Raw genomic sequence first — 22522 nt, forward strand, 5'->3', positions numbered from 1 at the left:
TAAAGACGAATATTTGAATATTCGAATATTCGTTCCGCCCTGTAACGCCCCGAGGGGTGGAGGTGGGGGGAGCGAGCGAATATTCGGATATTCGGGTCCAGCCCCACCTGACACAGAAGGAAACCTCTATTAGATGATCCTGGTATCTTCTTTGTTTAAAAATGACCCTTTCATTGTCTATAACTTGTTCCAACCAACCACTTATCACGCATGCTGATTTGAGCCTTGAAAGTTCATCCAAATTGCACCTTTTAAATTTTACTCTGGCGAATTGTCAGAAAACAGAAACACATCCACGGTATCAATCATGTTTGTCATAGACATTAAACTGCTGCAAATTTATGGTAGAAATTACGATACATCCCATGATTCTGATGCTCAAGATTGTTGTGTGGAAGAAAAATCTGATTTAGTCTTCAGATTGTGACACCTGGAGAGGATGTAAAACGGATTTGGTTCTAATTTATAACAAAACTCAAATGTGTTTTCCACTCTTGAAAACTTCTTGTGTTTACTTCCTGTACTTAGGAAGTCATGATGACTAATAATGCAAATTAAAAAGCAGGTAAGCTTGACCCACTCTTATGTACGTCAAAGACCTGCAACTCTGAAAATATTCGTAGTATGAAGGTAAAACTTTGCATGACTTCATTAAATATACTGAGGTTTTTGTACATAAAACATCAGCTCATTCTGAAGAGATCAAGTGTGAACTTCTCAGACTCAGGTATTCAAAAGCCTTGCAGAAAATAAAAAATAAAATACTGGCTTTTCCCCAGTCAGTCCGAAGTTCAGTCCTCAACCTTGACATTTGAAAGTCAGCTTTGCCTTGTAGACATTCAGTTGGCCTCGTGTGCAAATTAACATCATAACATTCTAAAAGCAATGAATGCTCGTATTTCCCCTGCAGTGTTTTTCTGCTTGAGGCTGGTGTTGATTAGCTGCTGCTCAGTTATACTCCTCCATCACGACAGGTCTGAGCCCATTTCACTGCAGTGCTTATTCTTTTTTAATGTTTCGCTTAATGAAAGAGCATTTTAATCCAACTTGTGACACATAAAGTCTGGAGCGTCTGTCGCCGTGGCATCAGAAGCTTTAATTCTGTTGACAAGAGAACAAGGCTAAATTTGGCTCCTTTAAAACGTGGAAGAAAAGCCGTCTTTTGAAGGCGTCTGTCAGCATCACTCCCAGCCAGTCGCTTAGAGTTGGCCGTTTTATTGGCTTCTCTCTGCACCCTGTCCCACTTTGTCCCGAGGAAAATAGCTTTTGAATTTCATAGACAGTCATGACTCTGCTTGGAGCGTAAATGTTTATTAGGCAGACGACCCTGAAAACACACAAAAGCCAATATAGAGGAAAGAAGAGATTAGTTTTCACTTCTGCTAAAACACAAATGGATGTGCTTGTGCTACAGGCGGCAGATTTAGATGGCTGCGTGTGTTTTTCTTGGTCGTGGGTGTGTCAGAATGTTAATCAGTTTGATTTGAGGCATGAATTATCTATGAGCGTTTAAGTCTGGATCATCCCTCGTGGCATTGTTGGACTTATTGTTACTGTTGCAGAAGAAGACAGCGAGCAGATTCCTGAAATCAGTTCATTATTTCCTCTTTATTTTCCCTTTCTAACCCCAGTGTGACAAACAGCCACATGTGGTAAAAGGTCTTCCTGTGTGGCTCATATAAGAGAGATGGATCGAGTGCTGCCATTCGACCAAACTATTTTCCCCAAAATTACATAAGTCTGTAAAACTGCAGGCAGGACAACTACTTTTTCTATTTTGAGATTTTACTACATAGAGGTTTAATGTCTGTAAAATTGCTCTACAGCGTTGGAAAGTTTGCATGAGTCATCCAGTGTAAAGCCTGAGGACGGAATCAAACACTAAGAGGCTGGATTTGGGTTGCACACTTACCAATTAACATTTACATGAATAGACACCAGTTTCCAGTTCTACAGCACTCCTTAATGGCCTCCTCTGGATTTTGCTATAAGCAGTGGACATAAATGGAGTGATACCAACATTTAAATGTCATTTAGCCAACTGGAAAATAGCTAGGTAGAATAAAACCTTTGCAAAGCATTCGATTAGACAATTTTACCACTGATTTGAGTAAAAAAATAAAATTAAAAATCCTGCTCCTTCATGTGCCCACTGAGCATGAGACCCAGTTCTAGTGTTGCAGCCTTTCTGTAGTTTTAATTGAGCCCAGGATCTCTTGGGTTAAACCTGTTTACTTATTTATTAATAATGTACAAATCACATAGATATACAATGTAAATATTAAAAATTCCAGTCCGAAGTTCATATATTGTGTCAAAAGAATATGAATGTTCATCTGTCGAGATTAGATACAGACCAGTTTCAGCCTAAACATTATACCATATTTTTCTCACTAAAACAGCTATAAATTTCCAGAGATGCACAATATAAAAATATTAAATAATTACTTGTTATGTCTAAAAGTGTACTGTAAATAGCTGGAGAGATTTGGGTTTAATAAAATCTAGGCACAGAGAATCATTTGTCCAGCTAAATGTAGCCTCATTCATTTGGAGATATTTGATTTATTTTTTTAACCTTAATCTTTAAAGAAACAAAACAGATTGTGTGTGTCCGCCTGCAAACTGTGATATTTCATCAATCGTGCTGTGCTCTATATGCCAAAAATACGCCATTTGCACCAGATCTTTTTCAGCAGACTGACTCAGCTGTGACCAACAGTTGCGGTAAGAAGTTCTGAGAATTTTCGGCTGAACTGCAGGCAGCGTTTCCACAGACAAGTATAGAAACAAATTAGAGAGACTGAGAGAAAGAAATCAAACCTACTGGACCAATTAAATAAATGCAACATGGCTCCAAAACAGTTAACAGAGAAGCAGCTTCTTGGAACATACTTTTAGCATGGTGAAACATCTTTCTACAGCTGATCAGTGGAGACTCAAAACTGGACTAAAACTTACCTAAAATTGTAATTTTGAACAAATTTTTGAGTCATATTGGGACAATTTTCAGATAATTCTGTACAATTCTTGAGTCAGGTTGGACATTTTTTGTTACTTTGGATTAATTTTGTGGTAATTTGGATACTTATGTGGTACTTCAGACACATTTCAAATGATTTTTAACAGTTTTAGGAAAATTATGCATACTGGATCAAAAAATAAATGAAACATGGCTCAAAAATGGTAGGTGCAAGCTACTGGAAGATGCATTCAGCATGGTGAAACATCTTTCTATGGCTGATGGGTAGAGAAGAGAGAAAAATGTCACTATCTATAGTATATAGAGAACTATTGTTCTCTAATATTTGCAACACCTGTGTGCACCTGGAATGTGGATTTCACATTTTGTCTATTATTGGAAAACAAATAATCAAATAAATTCCACATTTATGGCTTTTTAAAAGGTATAATAATGCACAGTAGACATTTCTGAGTTCTCTCTACTTCTCGTCATGGTATCTGCTGTTTAAAGTCCTCCACTTCTATAGAAACAGAAGTGGAAGACTTTAAATAGCAGTGAAAAATGAGCCCATGGTGAGTAAAAATGTAGCAGGCGCAAAACTGCTGAGTTCGAGGGGTTAAAAAAGAAAAATTAGAAATGCAACTGATGAAAACGAGGCTAACATGTCTGTATCTGCTGTTGACAAACTTAATAAATATTAAAGGCTAAAATGAATGCACATTTTCATCAAAAAGCTGAAACTGAATGGATATCAGGTGCTAAGCTATCTTCTAGTTCATTGTATGCCTATGAAGAAGCATATTTCTGGAAATATGGAAGTACAGCGAAGGCTTTGCAAATTATCTATTCTAGGAGTTTGCAGGCTCATAATACAGCTTGTTGTAAGAAATTTTCTATTCACGTTGATAACTGCCTTGCCGGCTTTTTACTTTATCTTATCTCCCAGAAAAGATCCCCAGCTGCTGCCTCCGACAAACTCTGAATAGCTGTCCGTACACTGATTCCTCTGTACAATCTCATGTTTCCCCTCTCTGACTCGGCTTCCCCTCGCGTTGCTTTGGAGCTGATAAATAAATCTTTACAGAGGTATCTGGTTCTCTCCCGAGGGCCTCAAAATCCATAAAATTAGTTCCATCGCGCCCCCTTTTCTTCCCCTTTGCTTACAGACAAACCGACAAGTGCAGAAGCAAGATAATAGCGGGAGTTATGTGAAAACGCGAAATCCCTCGCTTTCATTGCATTTGAAAGGACTTTCCTCGAAACGTGTCGAGAGGTGTGCAGAGTCATGGATGTAGCCCAGCGGTGCAGGTTTAGGACTGTATTTTTCTAACAGGAGCCATTTTTCCCAACGTGAGAGGTTCTCAGGCAGCCCTGTGAGATTCACCACCTCTTCAGCTGCAGCCCGAATATCCACCTGCACAAAGAAAAACCGCAAGGTAAACAACGATCCTAATGCTTCACCGAGACACACACTGTAAACATGTGCAGATAATTGCCCTGTTTAACACGAGTGCTGCTCCATGAGTCTCCTCTTGACTCAAAGTGGCACACGTTTGTCACTCTGCAGGCTTGGGACGGGAAAAAAATCCGGATATTTTCTCTTGTAGGAGTAAAAATCTACACAAACTCAATCGCTGCTGCAGTGTTTGTTTAACTGCTGCCAATTAAAATAGATTTCTCGCTCTATGGATATTTTCAACTTTTTCTCATGAATAACTGACAAATACAGTTCAGTCTTCTCATCAGGGTTATTCAGCAGGGACGTCATTTTCTTCTCTCCACTGAGGTTTTCTTATTGAAAGGCAAAAGTAAAAGCAAATATACTCACAAAAGAATATCCAATCTAAATATAGAGACTCTCAGTGGAGACACGGCTAAAGCTCTACAGCAGCAATACTGATGGAAGGCAACATTCACTGTACTTCACCATATTTGTAATAATTGCAGAGGTCGACCGTGATATTAATTCAACCATATTTCACCAAACAGAGTCGTTTTCTGGAAAGGCTTTCTTTTTCTGCACCTTTCTTCTGCCTCTTTCCAGCTCAACAATTACAGACATTGTGCAAGCAATGATAAATGAAAAATTCAGAATTTTCGGTGCAAATTCAGGAAGCTCCCATTGCTGCACAGCATGAAGACCCATTAACAAAAAGCTTTAATCTATCAGAGGAGTGGAATCTCAAAGGATGATTAGATGGATGACTTGCACGGCAGCAGGCAGTAAGGAACATTTTAATGTCTTCCTACAGGCTCCACAGTTATTATGTGACGGGCAATTAATATCATATTCAAGGATAGTGTCAGTAAATTAAAGTAAAGCACAGACTTTTCTTATCTTCTCTAAATGTACTGTAGAAAACACAGATCTAAGAGAAACTGCAAGGTTTTCTGGCAATACTAGACCCATGCAAAGGATTTAAAAACAATTTAACTGCAACATACAGATAATAAAGACAAATTGTTCCTAGACCAACATTCAGAAAAAATCTTTTCAAGATGTTATTTAGGACTAAGATGAAGGAACATTTTCTGGAAACCTCTTGTCATGTGATACACTCCGATCAGGTATAACATTGTGACTGCTGACAGGTGAAGTGAATAACACTGATTATGTCTTCATCATGGCTCCTCATCTTTAGTAGGTTGGATATATTTGCCAGGAAGTGAACATTTTGTCCTCAAAGTTGATGTGTTAGAAGCAGGGGAAATGGGTAAGGATTTGAGTGAGTTTGACAAGGGCCAGTTTGTGATGGCTATCTGTAACATATTCTGTCTGTAACATAACGATGCCTGTATATGTTAAAATATCTATCAGAGGGACCAAACCAAGACTTTTGCTGCAATACTTGGCTTTTCACGCAGGAATTTTACTTTCACTTAAGTATTTTCACCTTGCTGTACTTATACTCTGACTGAAATAGAGGATTTGATTCCTTCCACCGCTGGAGACAGAAATGTTTGTATAAAAGTTTCTTCATGGCTGAAATGCTTTCCTGATCTACAAGCTGTAGCCTGAGGAGCTGCTATGGAAGTGAAGCTGCCTGAGGCCTGACTTGAACTCATTAGCTCAGGTGATAACTGCAACATTCATGGGATGTTTGGAGGATGTTGTCAAGGCCATACATTGTAGGGGAATAATGTTCCCAAAGCCAGCATTTAATCAGTGTTTTCAAGATGTTTAGGAGGTAACCAATGGCCTTTTTTAGTGGTATTTATCAACAAAGGTAGAAAATTTTTCCTTGAATGTTGCGACCAAAGTTTGGCGATGTTGTTGATGTTTAGTGGAAAAACTTTTCTACAATGTTGCATGAAAACATAGGAAAAATGCTTTCAATGTGACATTCAGAAAAGGTTTTAAGAATGTCAGGGTGTGACAGGTTTAAGAATGTGTTTGGAAAATGCTCAAAAAATTACTGGAATTTTGCGCATTATGTATACAAAATGAAGAATGTTCTCAATGCTACATTTACACAGCATTTAAAGCATTTTAGAGCGTTACAAATTAAACAAAGTTGTTACTAAACATTTGTAAAAAGTCTTTAAAGAAGGCTAATCTAACTTAAATACTTTCTGGGAAATAAAAAATAATAATAAAAAAAATTTGATGTAAACAAAACTTTCTGCTGAATACATTTCCTGAACTTTCTCAACACATTTTTACAACAAAAAAATCCAAAAAAAATCCAACCGAGATGCCACAGAGACACTGAATCCTCACCATTTGTAACCGAGTAGCATAATAAAGCCAAAATAGCTGCGATTAATGATTGCTTTCACTGTTGATTAATCAGCTGATTGTTTTCTTAATAAATCAAATAGTTGTTTGGTCTGTTAAATGTTAGAAAACAGTGGCAAATGTTGATCTTTTTTTTTTCCAAAGTCAAAGATGACAGATGCCTTTTTTGTCCACATTTCAAAGATATTTATTTGACTGTCACAGAGGAGGAAAGAAAGCAGAACATATTCACATTTGAGAAGCCAGAATCATAAAATTTAGACACTCAATTCATCAAAACAGCTGTTAGTCTAATAGCTGTCAACTAATCCATCAGTTATTGTAGATCTAAGAGGAAGCAAATTGTACTTACTTTATTTGTCTGCTACGTATCTGCCATAGAGTATTTTCACATTGCTGGATTGCGTCTTTAACTTTGTTAAACGATGCGAATATTTCCACTGCTGGGAGACGGGAGTTTGTATAAAAAGAGCATTTTTTTATGGCCAGAGTGCTTTGCTGATCTATATAGCTGCAGCCTTTAGGAGCTGCTATGGAAATGAAGCTGGACAGCCCGAGGCTTGACTGGTTCTGTCCTCTGAGATGAGAACATTTACAGAATATAACATCTGCACTTTTTTAAAATGGTTTGGAGCTCTGGAGACACTCGGTGTCCTTTCAGTATTAAAAAAGAAAAAGAAAAAGAAAAGCAGCGCCCACTTCTCTAAGCTGCTTTCTCTACATAATCTTGCACCACAAAGGTACACTCAAAACCAGCACCTGCTCATTGTGCTATTTTTGTGAAGTCTCATAAGCTACAAGAGCCTCTTTGTCTGAGGTTCCAATCTGTCCAGAAATTTACTTAACATCCCAAGAAATTCTATTTTTTAAAAAAAGGTGAAATTTGCATATCTTTCGTTGTCTAAATCACTGAAAAACCGAGGCAGCATCACGAAGCACTCCAAATCAAATATGTTAAGTATGGATATTTGAAATAGTTTCTGCTGTAGGGGAATATTACACAAGATGACCTCAGTGGGAGGAGGATACTCGCTCGCTTTTCAATTTCCATTTTGCTCAGCTTTTCTCGCTGGTATGAAATCCTCACAGGTGCCTCGAAGGCACTTTATCTCCCCAAACAAACCTCAAAAACCTGTAAGGGGAGCAGGATATCTGCAGCTTCTGATGTACTACACCCACAATCTTCCATTCGGCAGGTTGGAAGAAAACAATGAATTCCTTCAGAAAGTATTTGCAATTGAATTCGGGCTCTTTTTATTTTATATTTTTTATCCCGCTCTCGTCTCTGTGTTGTGGTTTCAAAACGCTGTCGGTTCCACCTCTGTAGGAGTGAATGTTTACTGCAGTGCACAGCGGCTAAAAAAAGACTCGATAAACAATGGGTGAGGGACGTGTGGCGTGCACATCGTAATTAAAGCGCAGTTCTGAAGCTGATCTGCATGTCTTTTAGCCCGATCCACCTGTGAACCATGTAATTAAAGCTGCACATCTCCACTGACTTGCAGTCGCTGTCATTTGTGGGCAAGTGTGAGAGCTCATAAAGTGGAGTTTCCAACGTATTGCACTATGCTTGAGTGAAATACAACAACCCATCTCAAGCAAAGAAAAGAGACTCTAGTGTCGTAGCTCCCAGTCTGGAACCCAAATAAAGCTGAGATTCATTTCTCTCCAGTAATCTTTGACATGATCCACAAAGCATCGAGAAACGGTCGTCGAAATGATGAATACTGACTCATCTGCAGATCTGTGGGAGTGCTGCTTTTTTAAAAACAAAAACCTCTCAATGATTGAAAGCTTGTGATGATTCTATTTGCAGCTTTACAACAACAGATCACTTTTCCAGAGCTGCCGATAACTTCACAAGTGATTTTTAAAGGGAGCATTTGAAATCCCTCGTACACAAATCAGAAGAAAACACGAGAGGACAAGCAAAATATTTTCCTGCTCGCTGTCTTGTTTTCTCAGACAAACCCGTCGAACACTGAGAAACACAAGTGCCAGCTTTTGATCTATATTGTTCATTAATTCAGCCGGCTTGTGCGTCTGCTGCTGTGGAGTGTCGCCTGTTTAGCATATCCTGGTGAGAAAATAAAAAAGGAAAGTGGAGCATGCTCTTTGTTTTGCTGTATATGAGCATTGTTCACCCCTGATGACTAGGCGAGCATCTCAACATCGCCTATTGTGCTGCAGCGTGTTCGCTGACAAAGACATCATCCTGTGACTCACTCTTTTCTCCTCCTCCTGTAATGAAAGCTGCTGCTGCAGTCAAACCCACTGCTTTTAGCATGAACACAGCCGAGCCATGTTTAACCTTCGCTGGAAGATTCAGCCGCTGGAATTTAGATCCTTCAGGATCCATTTTGAGACCAGTTGTTCTCTGCTGTTGACCAGAAATTCCCATGGAGGAACAGAAACTGGGTACGGCAACGAATTTAATTCTCTGCCAGGGTGGGTCTAGTTACCCTCGGTAAGCCTCGATGTTGGATTCTCCTAAAACTGGCCGACGAATCACCATGAAGTGTAGAGTTAGAAGGCAGGCGTAACTAAGTGACGACAGAGGCACGATGATTCTGACAGAAACAACCGGAAACAACTAGCCTAGCCGCACTAGACAACCCACGGCAACGAATTTAATTCTCTGCCAGGGTCGACAACAAAAACGACAAGAGTCGTTGAGCTCCATTAGCACCGACTCTGAATAATCTTTCTGTTAACATGTCTGTAATATACTTGAGCTTCACCCATTGACTGTATAAATAAGGCTTCACCGAACTACCGCATCCTCTGATTTCCGGCGCTCTAGGAACTACATCAGCCTATTCGTTGCGCTGATTGGTTGTATACCTGCCCAATTGCTGCAGAGGGATTTGATAGACAACCTTTTAGCCCGCCTCCCTGTCAAGAGTTCCTAGACCCTTGCGTCTTCAGACCTGGGTCTAGTGTGGCTAGGCTAGAAACTGGGGTTAAAAAGAAAGAAATTGCGTCAATCGGAAAATAAAACAGGAAAATAGAACTGCATATTTTGTGTTGATTCACAATATGTTGAGTCAGTGCAACAGAGAATGAAAATGATGCCCGATCAAAAAAAAAAAAGTTGCACACTAATATTTTGTTGGACCACCTTTAGCTTTAAAAACGGCACTCATTCACTGTGGCATCATTTCAAAAAGCTTCTGCAATGTCACAACATTTATTTCTGTCCAGAGATGCATGAATTTTTCACCAAGATCTTCTATTAATGATGGGAGAGTCGGACCACTGCGCAAAGTCTTCTCCAGAACATCCCAAAGATTCTCAATGGGGCTGAGGTCTGGACTCTGGAGGACAAGCTACTCGTAAAAATGAAGTCTCATGCTCCCTGATCCACTGATTCACAATGTGAGCCCCATGAATCCTGGCATCATCATCTTGGAACATGCCCATACCATCAGGGAAGAAACACTCCAATCATTCAGTATATTCAGGTATCAGCTGACCTCATTCTTTGGGAACATAATGTTGCTGAACCTGACCAACCCCAGATCATAAACCTAACCCCCACAGGCTGGTAGGCACTAGCCATGATGAGGGCATCACTTCATCCACCTCTCTTCTTACCCTGATGTGCCCATCACTCTGGAACAGGGTAAATCTGGACTCATCAGGCCACATTTGTTCGTCAGAGATGATGGTTCACCACTATCCTTCCAGGTTTTAATAATGTGTTGGATGATTCTTTACCTGATTTTAGTAGTTTCAGAAATCACTTTGGTGGTTTTCTTTGGCCAGTTCATCACTGCAGTAATTATCCAAAGGAAGGCTCTTGCCAGTTTGCTGAGTTAAATCCAGATGGTGACTTTTTTTTTGGCAAGACAGTGTAATAGCTACTTGAAAGTAATGGCTAAGCAGTTAGCTTTGAAAATGAATAAATAGTTGAAAAATGGTAATGGACAAAATATATAGTATTTGTTACCTATAGTGTATATTAAAATAACTAGAAATAATTAGCTAAACTAATGCGCAACCAAAAAAAAAAACAAGTAGTTTGAGGGTTAGTGAACAGCCTGAACAGCTGACATAGTTCGCTAAAATGAACCACTGAAATGGTCAACTAATGTGTAAGAATGAACTGTCAAAATAGTTTTTCTCAGTTGATATTTAACTCACTACAATTTATAATACTGATGTTTAAAGGGTGTTTTTTGCTCACAGCTGTATGTGTTTGCTGGACAAAGAGTTTGAAGCCATCAGAAATAATTTGCACCAAAAGCAACAGCCACTGGTCTCTGGAACATAATCGCTGCTCTGACTGTGTGAAAGTGACGATAATTTGCTTCAGTGTAGGAAATGCCAGTTTGTCCTGTTTCTGTTGAGCTGAGTGCCGAGTGGCTCTTACATTCAATAACCGAGGCGGTGACAGCAGCAATGAGAAACACTAGAGCTACAAATTTCAGAGCTGCTTTGTCTCTTTCTGGGAAAAAAAAAAATCCTCCTACACTGCATGACTCAATCATCTGCTTTAAGAACAACTCAGCCAATTCTCTGTTTACTGAGGGTTTTTTCAGATATGAATTTTTCTGTAGAGTCTATTTTTATGTAAATCAAAGCGAGGAAAATAATATTTGCTTTTAAGAAAGGTCATCCTTCCTTTCTGGTTTATTTGTCATTACATTTGAACATGTCTTTATTTGCACTATGTACACATTGCCTTCACACAAGATAGGGGGAAAAAAAAAAAAAGATCTCCAAACATAAACAAAATAAAAAAGTCATCTTCTTTAACTCGGCTTAAGAGCACGACACAGAGAGATCACTATCACCCTGGCATTGAGAAACGCATTCAGCAAAGGATCTGATCACAATGAGAAGAAAAATAACAACAGCATCAAAACTCACGTACTGTCGGAGCACATTGCACGATACCAGGTCGCCGAAGAAGCCGGAGGAAAAACACAGCATTTGTATGACACGCTACAAAAACACAAAGCATCACTATCAGCGGTGAACCCTTCTCTGAGTGATGAAAGCAGACTTACACGCTCTTTCACTATAGTTACAGTGATGGTCATGACACACTGGAAGTCAGTAGCTCGCCAGTTGCTGCTGGGACGAGAGGTCAGAGGTTAAAATACCAAACATGTACAGTATAATAACCAGCTCATGAGATGACCAGAAACTCAATGAGGTGAATCTCAGGGCTCCGAATGTATTGATCAGCTCTTTAAGATCTGTTTCTCCAAAATAAAACATTCTCAGCAGCTGTTTTAGTCAAGCAAAGCAAACTTTAAACATCATCTTATGAAGAATTTTGCTCTTCATTAGTGTGTTTCTTTTTATTTTCACACAACTATAGATGGGGATTGTTTACTTTCAGTTTCTTGACAGCAGCCGGTGACACTGAAAGTGGCTTATTAGTGAAATTAATGTGGTTGTGCTATTTTTGGGCTATGCTCCAGAGAATACACATTCCTTCAGAAAAAGCCATTACGGCGAGCTAATTGTGCACAATAACTGTCAGGTATGACTAATGCAAGACCTGTGCAGGGAAGCGTATTTTGTAGCCTCTTGAGGCTTCACGGCTTGAAGCGGTATCTGTCTGGCTTGCAATCGACAATATAACAACACGAACTGACGCACTAGTATTTAATAAGAAGCCCTTTGTATATAAACTCAGTGGATATCTGTAAGGAGTCTGTGATGGGGGAGATTGAGACATGTGAAATATCCTGGTTTATTAGCCACAGAGACGAATGTGGGCCAAAGTATTGTGCAAAAAAAGGAAAATAAAAATGAGCCCCTTCCCAGCCAGATCAATTTTAATTTAAGCTGTTTTATGATCTGACAAAAACATGTTCAAAGTCCAATCAATCATGCGCAGCAGCAGCGGTGTACTGCCGCCATAGCCGGAGTCATGCAAAGAATAATTGATCAGCTGAATTCAGAGCTGTCGGGCGGAGACACTCTGTTTATTTGTGCAGCCCTGGAGGATACGTAGGGCTTTTAATGACATTATCTACCTGATTTATAACTTCCCCAGCCTTTGTGAACGGCTGATGCCTCATTTCACTCGGATGCTGCATTTATATTTTTTGTTTGGGAAGCCATTTTGCCCTGAATTTCTGACCATCTCACCACCTCACATCTGTGCTTTTACTTCAGAAGCGACGTTAATGAAGATGCCTTCAGACAGCAGGAAACACAAAGGGACAAACGTGAAAAAACAAAGCACATTTAGATGTATGTAGGCAAACCGCATCTGCACGAGCAGATTTTGCGAGTTCTTTGGGCACCTTCTTCGATAACCTACACTCCTCAGGCGTTGTTGAGATTTTTGTATTCATGCCAGTGCATATAATTCAATCAGAATGAAGCATCTTCTGGTCCTGATGTCATTTTATCATCATTTTTCCGAGCTTTCAGTGTTTTTTCGATGACACTCAGCAATAGTTCTGCATTTTTGTCGTTTCTCCGAAAACAGAAGCCCTCCTTTTTCATGATTTAACAAACTGTGCATGTGATCTTGTGTTTTTGTTCTTGTTTTATCATATTTTTCGTTGGTGAAGGCTCAGGTGGCAAACTGACATGACAGATGGCAAGACTCCATAGAAAGGCTCCAATTTTAACAGCAGTTCAAATATCAACAGTTTAGTGTTTCTGACTTGGTTTTTCACCTTCTTTAAACTTGTCTAGTTAATAATGATGAGTTATTGGGTCAGTTTGTTCTCTCCAAAGTTTCCATTTGGGCTCTTGGAAACGAAGAAGATGATGGTTTAAGTCAGTGGGATGCAAACTGGGCTCCAACAAGGACTCCTGCCATTACTCAAACCCTTCGTCTCAATGAAAAAAACAAAAAAAAGCAAAGTTTCGCTATCCCCATTCCCTCTCTCCTCGCCCTCCAGCTTGACCTCTCTCCAGTCACTGTGGCTAATCTTGGCTGACGGAGGGCCTGTTGGGAGAGAGAAGGCTGGAAAGAAAGGAAGGTGGAGTGGGGGGGGGAAACTGTACACTCCCAGAAAAAAACTTTTTCCTTGACGTCTGCAGGAGCAGCGACGTTCCCCAGAGGGGGCTGTTTCTCTTCCTGGGCTCCCTGGAGGCATTCGGGGAAGGAAAGGTGCGGCCGCTATATGTGTCCTGGTTTCGAGAGGTAGGCGATGAGAGCTACCACCACCCCTACGTAGACGCCAGTGCCTATAGTGATGGAGAGGGCTGCGAGGAACAAAGCCCTCCGGGAGGCGATGTTGGCCAGCGGGAAGTCACCTTTGTTCACTGCCTTGGTGGTCTGCAAGACAGAGAAGAAGAAAGTCAGGAGTCGGATTGTGTTTGCGGTAGATTTATTTATTTCTGTGGCAGTGTAGAAAAAAAAAAATTGGAATTGGAGGACGGGCCCACTGACCGAGCAGGCGAGCTCATCATGCGTGTCAGGACTAAAAAATGGCAATTAGTGTGAAAATGTCAAGGACTGGAGGATACGGTCATTTCAGCTGCTGGTAGTAAATGATAAACGACACATGAGAAATGTAGATTTATCATAATTTCTCACTAAGTTTCAAAAAAGCCTTTGTATACATGTTTCTATACAAACGCTGGACACTTTCAAGTACTAATCAAGCTAAAAAGCAGGTTATTTTTGTGCTTCTGAAGCACAGAGGGTAGTAGCAACTCCCGCTGCCGTGACCCAATTACTATGTGTTTAAGGCTCTAGTGTATTTCTACATCCCAGTATAGAAACATATAGATCCCCTCTGTGGTGTTGAGGTAACCACTCCAGTAAAATAATAGCTGCTCTCTGCATAGTGAGAACCTAACTGCAGTGAAAAAACAACCAAGACGTCACCATCCAGAGACAAACTGTAAATAACACCAACTACTTTTCTCCAATCAAACAGAAATCCTGAAATAAATAACATATTTTTGCCCTTTGACAAAATGTTTTGCTTTGACGACTGAAAAAAACGATAAATCCTTCAAGCCAGAACGAAACCCTGTCTGCTGTTTTTAATCATCTGAGCTGAACGTCTTGAATCAGGCTCATCAACGAGCCCACAGAGTCGCTGTGTTTTTCTCCCAGACTTGTTATGTTGGTGGCCCTTTGGCCTGCTGTCTCTGCCCTCTGATGACTGCCTTAGAAAATGTTGTTGCTTAGAAAAGGCACAAAGCCGCCGCTATACAGGCTGTCATGACGAAAAACAGAACACTGAGCACTTAATACGGTGTTATGTGCTGTTTTATAGTTTCATATCGTTGTTTGATGCAGTATTAAATGAGACATCAGCAGTTTGAAATACTTAAAAGGTGCATTTAAACGTGTATATATATTCAGTTGTGGTTTGATTTTGAAGAACTATTCCCAGTTACATCACTGTTCATTGCAGAGTTCATGAGTACTACATAAAACACAAACCTATGCTAATCTTAGAAGCTTGAAGACCACAACCGCCAACAAAACACATGCTTGACTTACAATATAAAGCTTCATTTATCCATCTGCACTTGGTACTTTAAATTGATTTGCACAAAGATAAAAACTCTGTGAAATAAACTGTAAGAATAGGATGTAGCTTTATCTATCTTGCTTATAATGCAAATATAAGAGCCAGGATTCTGCCATTGTAGCCATGTGTGGTTTTATTAGCTTCTGGTACTGACATGATTGTTATTTCTCTCTTTTCAACTGCATTTATTTCAGTAAAAGTAATGGTTTTTGACATGTTTTATTTACTCCAACTTCAACATAATCTGTTCTTTCACTATTTATTGATGTATTGACGCAAATTGTAAGAAATTTTTCCTCACCAATTATATGCAGCATTGACCACTAATCATCAATTGATCATTAAAACAAATTGAGATCAGTCAGATTAAGCTATTTTTAATTACATACATAAGAGGTGGCTTGGCTTCATTAGCATCTCTATCCTAGTATTGCTGCCCTAGCTCTGCCCAGAATCCATTTACTACCACAGAAGTCTTTGTCATGGTGCCTGTTGCTAGCTTGACTTCCACAATACTGTCTGCTTGCCAACATGACCACCTCTTAAGGTCACTTCAGTTCTAAACACAGATGAATTGATTACAAAATCATGTGCTACCAGTCAAAAATTTGGACACACCTTCTCATTTACTGTTTTTTCTTTATTTTCATGATTATTACCTCCGCCAAGGAGGTTATGCGATCGGGTCCGTTTATTTGTCTGTCTGTGTGCGTGTCTGTGGACAGGATTTCTCGGAAACTACTTGTCAGATCTTCATGAAATTTTCACCAGAGGTGGATCTTGGTAGCCTAGCCGCGCTAGACAACCCACGGCAACGAATTTAATTCTCTGCCAGGGAGGGTCTAGTTACCCTCCATAAGGCTCGAGGCTGGATTCTCCTAAAACTGGCCGGACCAATCACCATGAAGTGTAGAGTCAGAAGGCGGGCGTAACGAAGTGACGACAGAGGCGTGACGATTCTGACAGAAACAACCGGCGCACAATAAACAGTTATCTTTCGACTCGGCTTTGGCCACAGCCCTTAAAGATTTGAAGCTAAATTTCAACTTGAAAGATAAACAAAGGACAGCACTGAAGTGTTTCATTGAGAAGAAAGACGCATTTGGACTTATGCCGACGGGATATGGCAAATCCTTAATATACCAGTTGGCTCCGCTGGTTGGGAAGCTAATGGGACTTAGCCACACAATCCGCCGGTGCTCTCGGAACCACGTCAGCCTATTCGTTGCGTTGATTGGTTGTATACCTACCCAATTGCTGCAGAGGGATTTGATAGACAACCTTTTAGCCCGCCTCCCTCCCTGTCGAGCTTCCCTAGACCCTTGTGCCGTCAGAAACATGGGATCTAGCATGGCTAGGCTAGGATCTTGGCCCAGGGAAGACTCCATTCAAATTTTGTGTTGATCCGGTTAAGGATCTGGATTCTGGATCCGGATTTAGATTTTCCAACTACGTATCATCTTCCCTTGGCGGAGGTCAGAAATCTCGGATTGCTCTTGTTTACATTGTAGATTCTCACTGAAAGTATCAAAACTATGAATGAACACATATGGAATTATGTAGTAAATAAAAAAGTTTGAAATAAGTCAGAACATGTTTTATATTTTAGACTCTTCAAAGTAGCCGCCCTTTGCTTTGATTACTGCTTTGCACACTCTTGTCACTCTCTCGATCAGCTTCATGAGTTAGTCACCTGAAACAGTTTTCGAGTAATCTCGAAAGAGTTCCAGAGATGCTAAGCACCTGTTGGCCCTTTTGTCTTCACTCTGTGGTCCATCTCCTCCCAAACCATCTGGATTGGGTTTAGGTCAGGTGACTGTGGAGGCCAGGTCTTGGTCAGATAGCCCTTACACAGCCTGGAGGTGTGTTTGGGGTCATTGTCCTGTTGAAAAATAAATTATGCTCCAACTAATCGCAAACCTGATGGGGTAGCATGTCGCTGAAGGATGCTGTGGTAGCCATGCTGGTTCAGTGTGCCTTCAATTTTGCATAAATCCCCAACTGTGTCACCAGCAAAGCAGCCCCACACCATCACACCTCCTCCTCCATGCTTCATTTGGAAACCATGCATTTAGAGACCATCTGTTCACCTTTTCTGCGACGCACAAAGACACGGCGGGTGGAACCAGAGGTTTCAAATTTGAACTCATCAGACCAAAGCACAGATTTCCACTGGTCTAACGTCCATTCCTTGTGTTTCTTGGCCCAAACAAATCTCATCTGCTTGTTGTTTTTCCTTAGTAGTGGTTTCTTAGCAGCTATTTGTCCATAATTGGTTCAGTCTGCTCTGAACAGTTGATGTAGAGATGTGTCTGCTACTAGAACTCTGTGAGGCATTTATCTGGGCTCTAATCTGAGGTGCTGTTAACTTGTGATTTCTGAGGCTGGTGACTCCGATGAACTAATCTTCAGCAGGAGAGGTGACTCTTGGTCTTGATTTCCTGGGGCGGACCTCATGTGAGCCAGTTTAATTGTAACGCTTGATGGTTTCTGTGACTGCACTTGGGGATACATTAAAAGTTTTTTTTGCAATTTTCCGGACTGACTGACCTTCAATTCTTAAAGTCATGATGGACTGTCATTTCTCTTTATTTAGCTGATTGGTTCTTACCATAATATGGTTTCTAACAGCTGTTAAATAGGGATGCCAACTGTGTACCAACCTGATTTCAGCACAACACAACTGATTGTTCCAACCCCATTAAGAACGCAAGAAATGAACCACAAATGAACCTTGATAAGGCACACCTGTGAACTGTAAACCATTTCAGGTACCTCATGAAGCTCAATGAGAGGAGGCCAAGGGTTTGCAAAGCAGTAATCAAAGTAAAGGATTGCAACTTTGAGACTCTAAAATATAAAACATATTTAGTTATTTTGTATTTGCTACATAATTCCATATATCTTGCTTCATAGTTTTGTTGTCTTCAGTATGTATCTACAATATAGAAAGTAGTAAAAATAAAGAAAAAACATTGAATGAGAAGGTCGGCACAAACTTTTGATTGGTAGTGTAATTTTATGAAGGAAAAATATATAAAACTGTGCAGACACAAATCTGCCAAATCACAGATGGCCAAGCAGTAAATATTATTCATTTGAGTTAACAGCTGGCAGACACAGACACTCATTTGTTTGGAGTTATGTTTCTGGACAGTTTTCATTTCCTTTTAGCTCTGTTTTATTCTCCACCAACTTCTGAGACCATGAAGCAATGTGATGACGGCAGGAAACAATATCCAGAAACTGTTTTGGTTTCAGAAAGCCAAATGATTTGACAATAACGAGTCAAAAAATTAAAAAGGTTGATGAATTTTTAGCAGGCTGTAGCTTATATTTCAGAGCATTCATACAGGACAATGCAGCAAGAGACCACAGTGTAATGACTATCACAGCAGAGAGGTAACATCAGCTATGTAACTGATGCTAACATTGCTCCTTGCTTTTTGTATCATTCAACAAAACCTGCAGCATTGACATGAATACTAAAACCCAATAATGACTGGAGGTTAAATGGTGGTTTATCTTGTCTATCGTGCTCATTGTTGTTGTGTTTTCAGAGCTCACTGTTTGAATGGACTTCCTTGCTGAGAGGTAAATAGAGGAAAGACAAATTATTTTCATTTCTTGTTTCATTCACATCACTGAATAGAGGTCAGCGCCGAAGCAGAAATGACACAGTATAGAGTGTTGCACTGGCATTGTTCAGGACTCCGCATTGGTTTTTCCATTTTCCGTCGCCATTGTCTTCCCCTAAACTAAATTCTGTTCTGCTTTATTACAGCATTGTCACATATTTATCTGTGTTTTCTTGATGATGAGATTCAGCGTGTTGCTAAATCTCAGCCATAATTGATTGTCAGTCCGACTATTGTGCTGATTGTGTGCCGATGCAGTTTTGAAATGTAGTCCGTGGAAGTGTGCGGTGACCTTCATTATTCTGGAATCCATTTTAATAATGACGGACTTGGTGTATGTGATGTGTGCGAGCTGATGAGGCTGGCCTCGGGGTCGCTACATCTCTCTCCGTCCCTTTCAGTTTGGAGGCGAGCCAAGAAGACGAGGCTACGTTTCTTCTGTCGCAGCCGAGGTTAAGAGCGAGAGCTAGTTAGACTGCAGCGATGTGGTGTCTGATGGTGGCAGTGAGGAGAAAACTAAACGCCAAACTGAGCTTCCATACAAGCCTGTTATGACCTTCAGCTCAGAGTCTGTGGAAGTGAGGTTCATTTGCAGAAAGCTCTGCTCATCACAACAGAAGTCTGGGAGGATTTTGGAATTGAGCTGTAAAAGGCGGCTGATTCATAGAGCTCCTGTCTTTTATCAGATGTGCTCCACATAGCTAACTGAAAGGATAACATGAGAAAAAAACTAGCCGGAGAAATCAAAACTGGTCATTGCAATTCTGTGCAAATATTTTTTTTAAATGACTCGGTATTCTAATTTCTATTTCAGTGTTTTGTTCTTGTAGTTGACGGTACCGTTAGTGTCTAGGGGAGTAGCCTACAACCACAATGTATGGGAAAAAAAGTAAATAAATACATTTTTTAAAAAGTGGAGTCCTGTAATGTTTAAAAACTGTACAACAAAAAAACAAAACAGAGAAAATGAGAAAATATTCGTGAAACAGTATTTTTGTTTGCTGATTAAATATAATACATGAATGGAATTTTATGATCATATGTTGTAAAATAATTAATACAATTATTTGTGGACATTATTTATAGTTTTGTCCTGTTTTTTGCAGTGTAAATTCATACTTTTTCGGCAAGTTTTCCAGATATTACCTGTAATTTAACAACACAAATAAAATCAATAAAATTGTGTTTGAAATATATACACCATTTCAAAACCTTAACACATATAATTTAAATTTTTTTAAACGTAATGAAAATTTACAGTGAAATGTTTTAACCGAACAAATTACTATTCTGTGGAAACATTTTAATGCTGATTCTATGTACAGTTTTTTGCAGTTTATCTGCAAATTAATATATTTTTTTCTGTCAAATTCTGTGAAAAACAATTAAAGAATCTTTTCCAATCTTCAAACCTTAACATACATAACTCTTCTTTCAAATAAAGGCATGTATTTGTCAAATGATTATTTTTTCAGATTTAAATAAAGTAAAACTGTAATTTTACTGTCAAGACAGATTTTCATTTGTAAAGACACAGATTTTTATTATTGACAGTTTTGCTCTTTATGTTTTTAACATATATTTTTTTTCTGGTATCTGTATCTTTTTAAACTATGATCATCCTTAAAATAATAAATTGTTTATAAAATTACAGTTAAAACCTGTTTAAAAATAAATTTTAGACAGTGCAGTCTGACCCAGGCACACGACCATTTTATGTTTTATATAGCACATCTGACCGAGCAATAATTTATTGACTGCTGCTGACTGACATTAATAAAACACTATAGAATATATTCTCGTTTTTGTGGCTATATTCCTTTATTTATTCATTCATAGGCGTTCATTTATTCAATAGGCAGCCAATGTTTGAGGATTTCTATCACTACACACAGAAACACTGACTTCTTAGGTCAGCTGCAGCAGAGTGTTGGAAGAAGCAAACTAAAGCCGTTATCTGAAGGCTGCTGCTAATTTAAATTTCATCCGAACAACAAGGATAATATGACAGATCAAGTCTTTTAATTCTGTTCAAATACCAAACTGTCCAGAATTAGGGCAGTCAGTTTTTGCATGGCCAGAAGTGCACATATTCCACATAATACAACCACTCTACTGAATGTAGACTCACATGGACACTAATGGTACAGTGTGACCACAAGAGCAAAACACAGAAATGGAAAATTTGATTATTAGGGTTTTTTTTTAAGTTTAAAAAAAAAAATTCTGAAGCAACAACTCAAATGCACACAATTAAAAAAAATACTCGAGAGACAATTATCTGTTTGTAAAGTAATAAAAAAACTGGATAATTAAAATTTCACACCCAATTTTCATGTTTTGATGACACCTGCATTATAAATTATTTAAAATATGTAAAATACTAATTCAAATAAAATGTAAATATGGCATTTAAAGCTGTTAAATTCTGTAACTTTGCACCGCTGAACCATTTTAGAACCTTATTATTTGTGGTCAAAACAATATTTGCCATTCTTATCTCAGCATATTCCATTTTGAATTTTTACATTTAATTTTATTTTTTGTGAAGAAAATTCTTCACTGGAGTACTGTTTGCTCAAAAGAACACTCACAATCGTCTCCCAAGTCAAAAAAAATGTTTTAATTGGAATCAACATGCACAGAACAAAGTCTGGGAAAGTGACTGACAATATGTGGAAACAGTTTAGCAGTTTAGTCACAGGATGTTTGTTTCGCAGTGGTACTATCAGTTTCTGAGCAACCCAGTTTCAGCCATCTGCTTACAAAACCAACTTGTTATATTTTCATGGTGAAAGTTAATCAAATTTACTGGGTACATCGGGTTATATGGGTTCACAGTCACGCATGTTATACAGTAGTTTGAAATCATAAAGAGCATTTAATCATAACATTATTATAATTTTAGAACATTTATCCTATTTCAATGACCACATGGCTGCTACTCTTGTACAGTTGGTGCTACTTTCTGTGTCCAACAGCTTTATGTTCTTTGAATTGCCCCAAGGGGACCATTTAAGACTCTTTTTTTTTTTTTTTTAAACTGAAAGAACAGAACAAAGAACTGCAAAGTGCAAAATCCCTCAAACCGTGGCCCAAGTAAATGGCTAAAAATCCTAGTAGATTGATTTTAAACTATTATTAATTCACTTTACATAATGTTTATGTGTAGAAGTAATGATAAAAGCAGAGTAGCATTCCAAATAGAAGGTAAAAGTTCAGTTATGTCTGCAGAAGTGAAGCTAAGTGAGGACAACGGTCATGCTTTCTCTGTTTACGTTTCCTTTCTCTTCCCTATTCCTACTTCAAACTCAATCATTGTCTGCTTTTTTCTTCCTGTTAATCCAATCAGATGTCACCGTGACCTTTGCTAGCCAATCATCATTTAACTCTTCCTTTCCCTGCTGCTGTCATTTCACTGGAGACTGATTTGATCCTTCCTCTATATCTCCAGTTATCGTCTTTATCAGCACTAGTGTCTAAACTCAAATGGTGGCATCACAGTAACTCAGAACTTTTACTCAAGTGTTGTATTTGAGTACAATTTTGAGGTACTCTGCTTGAATATTACCATTTCCTGCTATTTTCTTCTTCCACACTGTACTTCATTGCATTAATCATTCAGTTTTTTAGGATGATTTGATACAATGGATGAAAATGAATTACAACACAGTCGCAGAATACATCCTCCAGACTTTTTGATTTCTTC

At 39.0% G+C, this 22522-nt stretch overlaps 1 protein-coding gene across 1 annotated transcript in view; it reads right to left on the minus strand.

The window, feature by feature from the left end:
* Positions 1-11304: 11304 nt before the first annotated feature.
* syndig1l (synapse differentiation inducing 1-like) overlaps positions 11305-22522 on the minus strand; it is a 70462-nt gene continuing 59244 nt past the window's right edge. The window contains exon 4 of the mRNA XM_051960695.1: positions 11305-13962. Coding sequence (XP_051816655.1) covers positions 13804-13962 — 159 coding nt within the window. The 3' untranslated portion in view covers positions 11305-13803. The remainder of the gene's footprint in view (positions 13963-22522) is intronic.

This window comes from Acanthochromis polyacanthus, chromosome 16, assembly GCF_021347895.1.
Source record: "Acanthochromis polyacanthus isolate Apoly-LR-REF ecotype Palm Island chromosome 16, KAUST_Apoly_ChrSc, whole genome shotgun sequence".
Classification (NCBI taxonomy): Eukaryota; Metazoa; Chordata; class Actinopteri; family Pomacentridae; genus Acanthochromis; species Acanthochromis polyacanthus.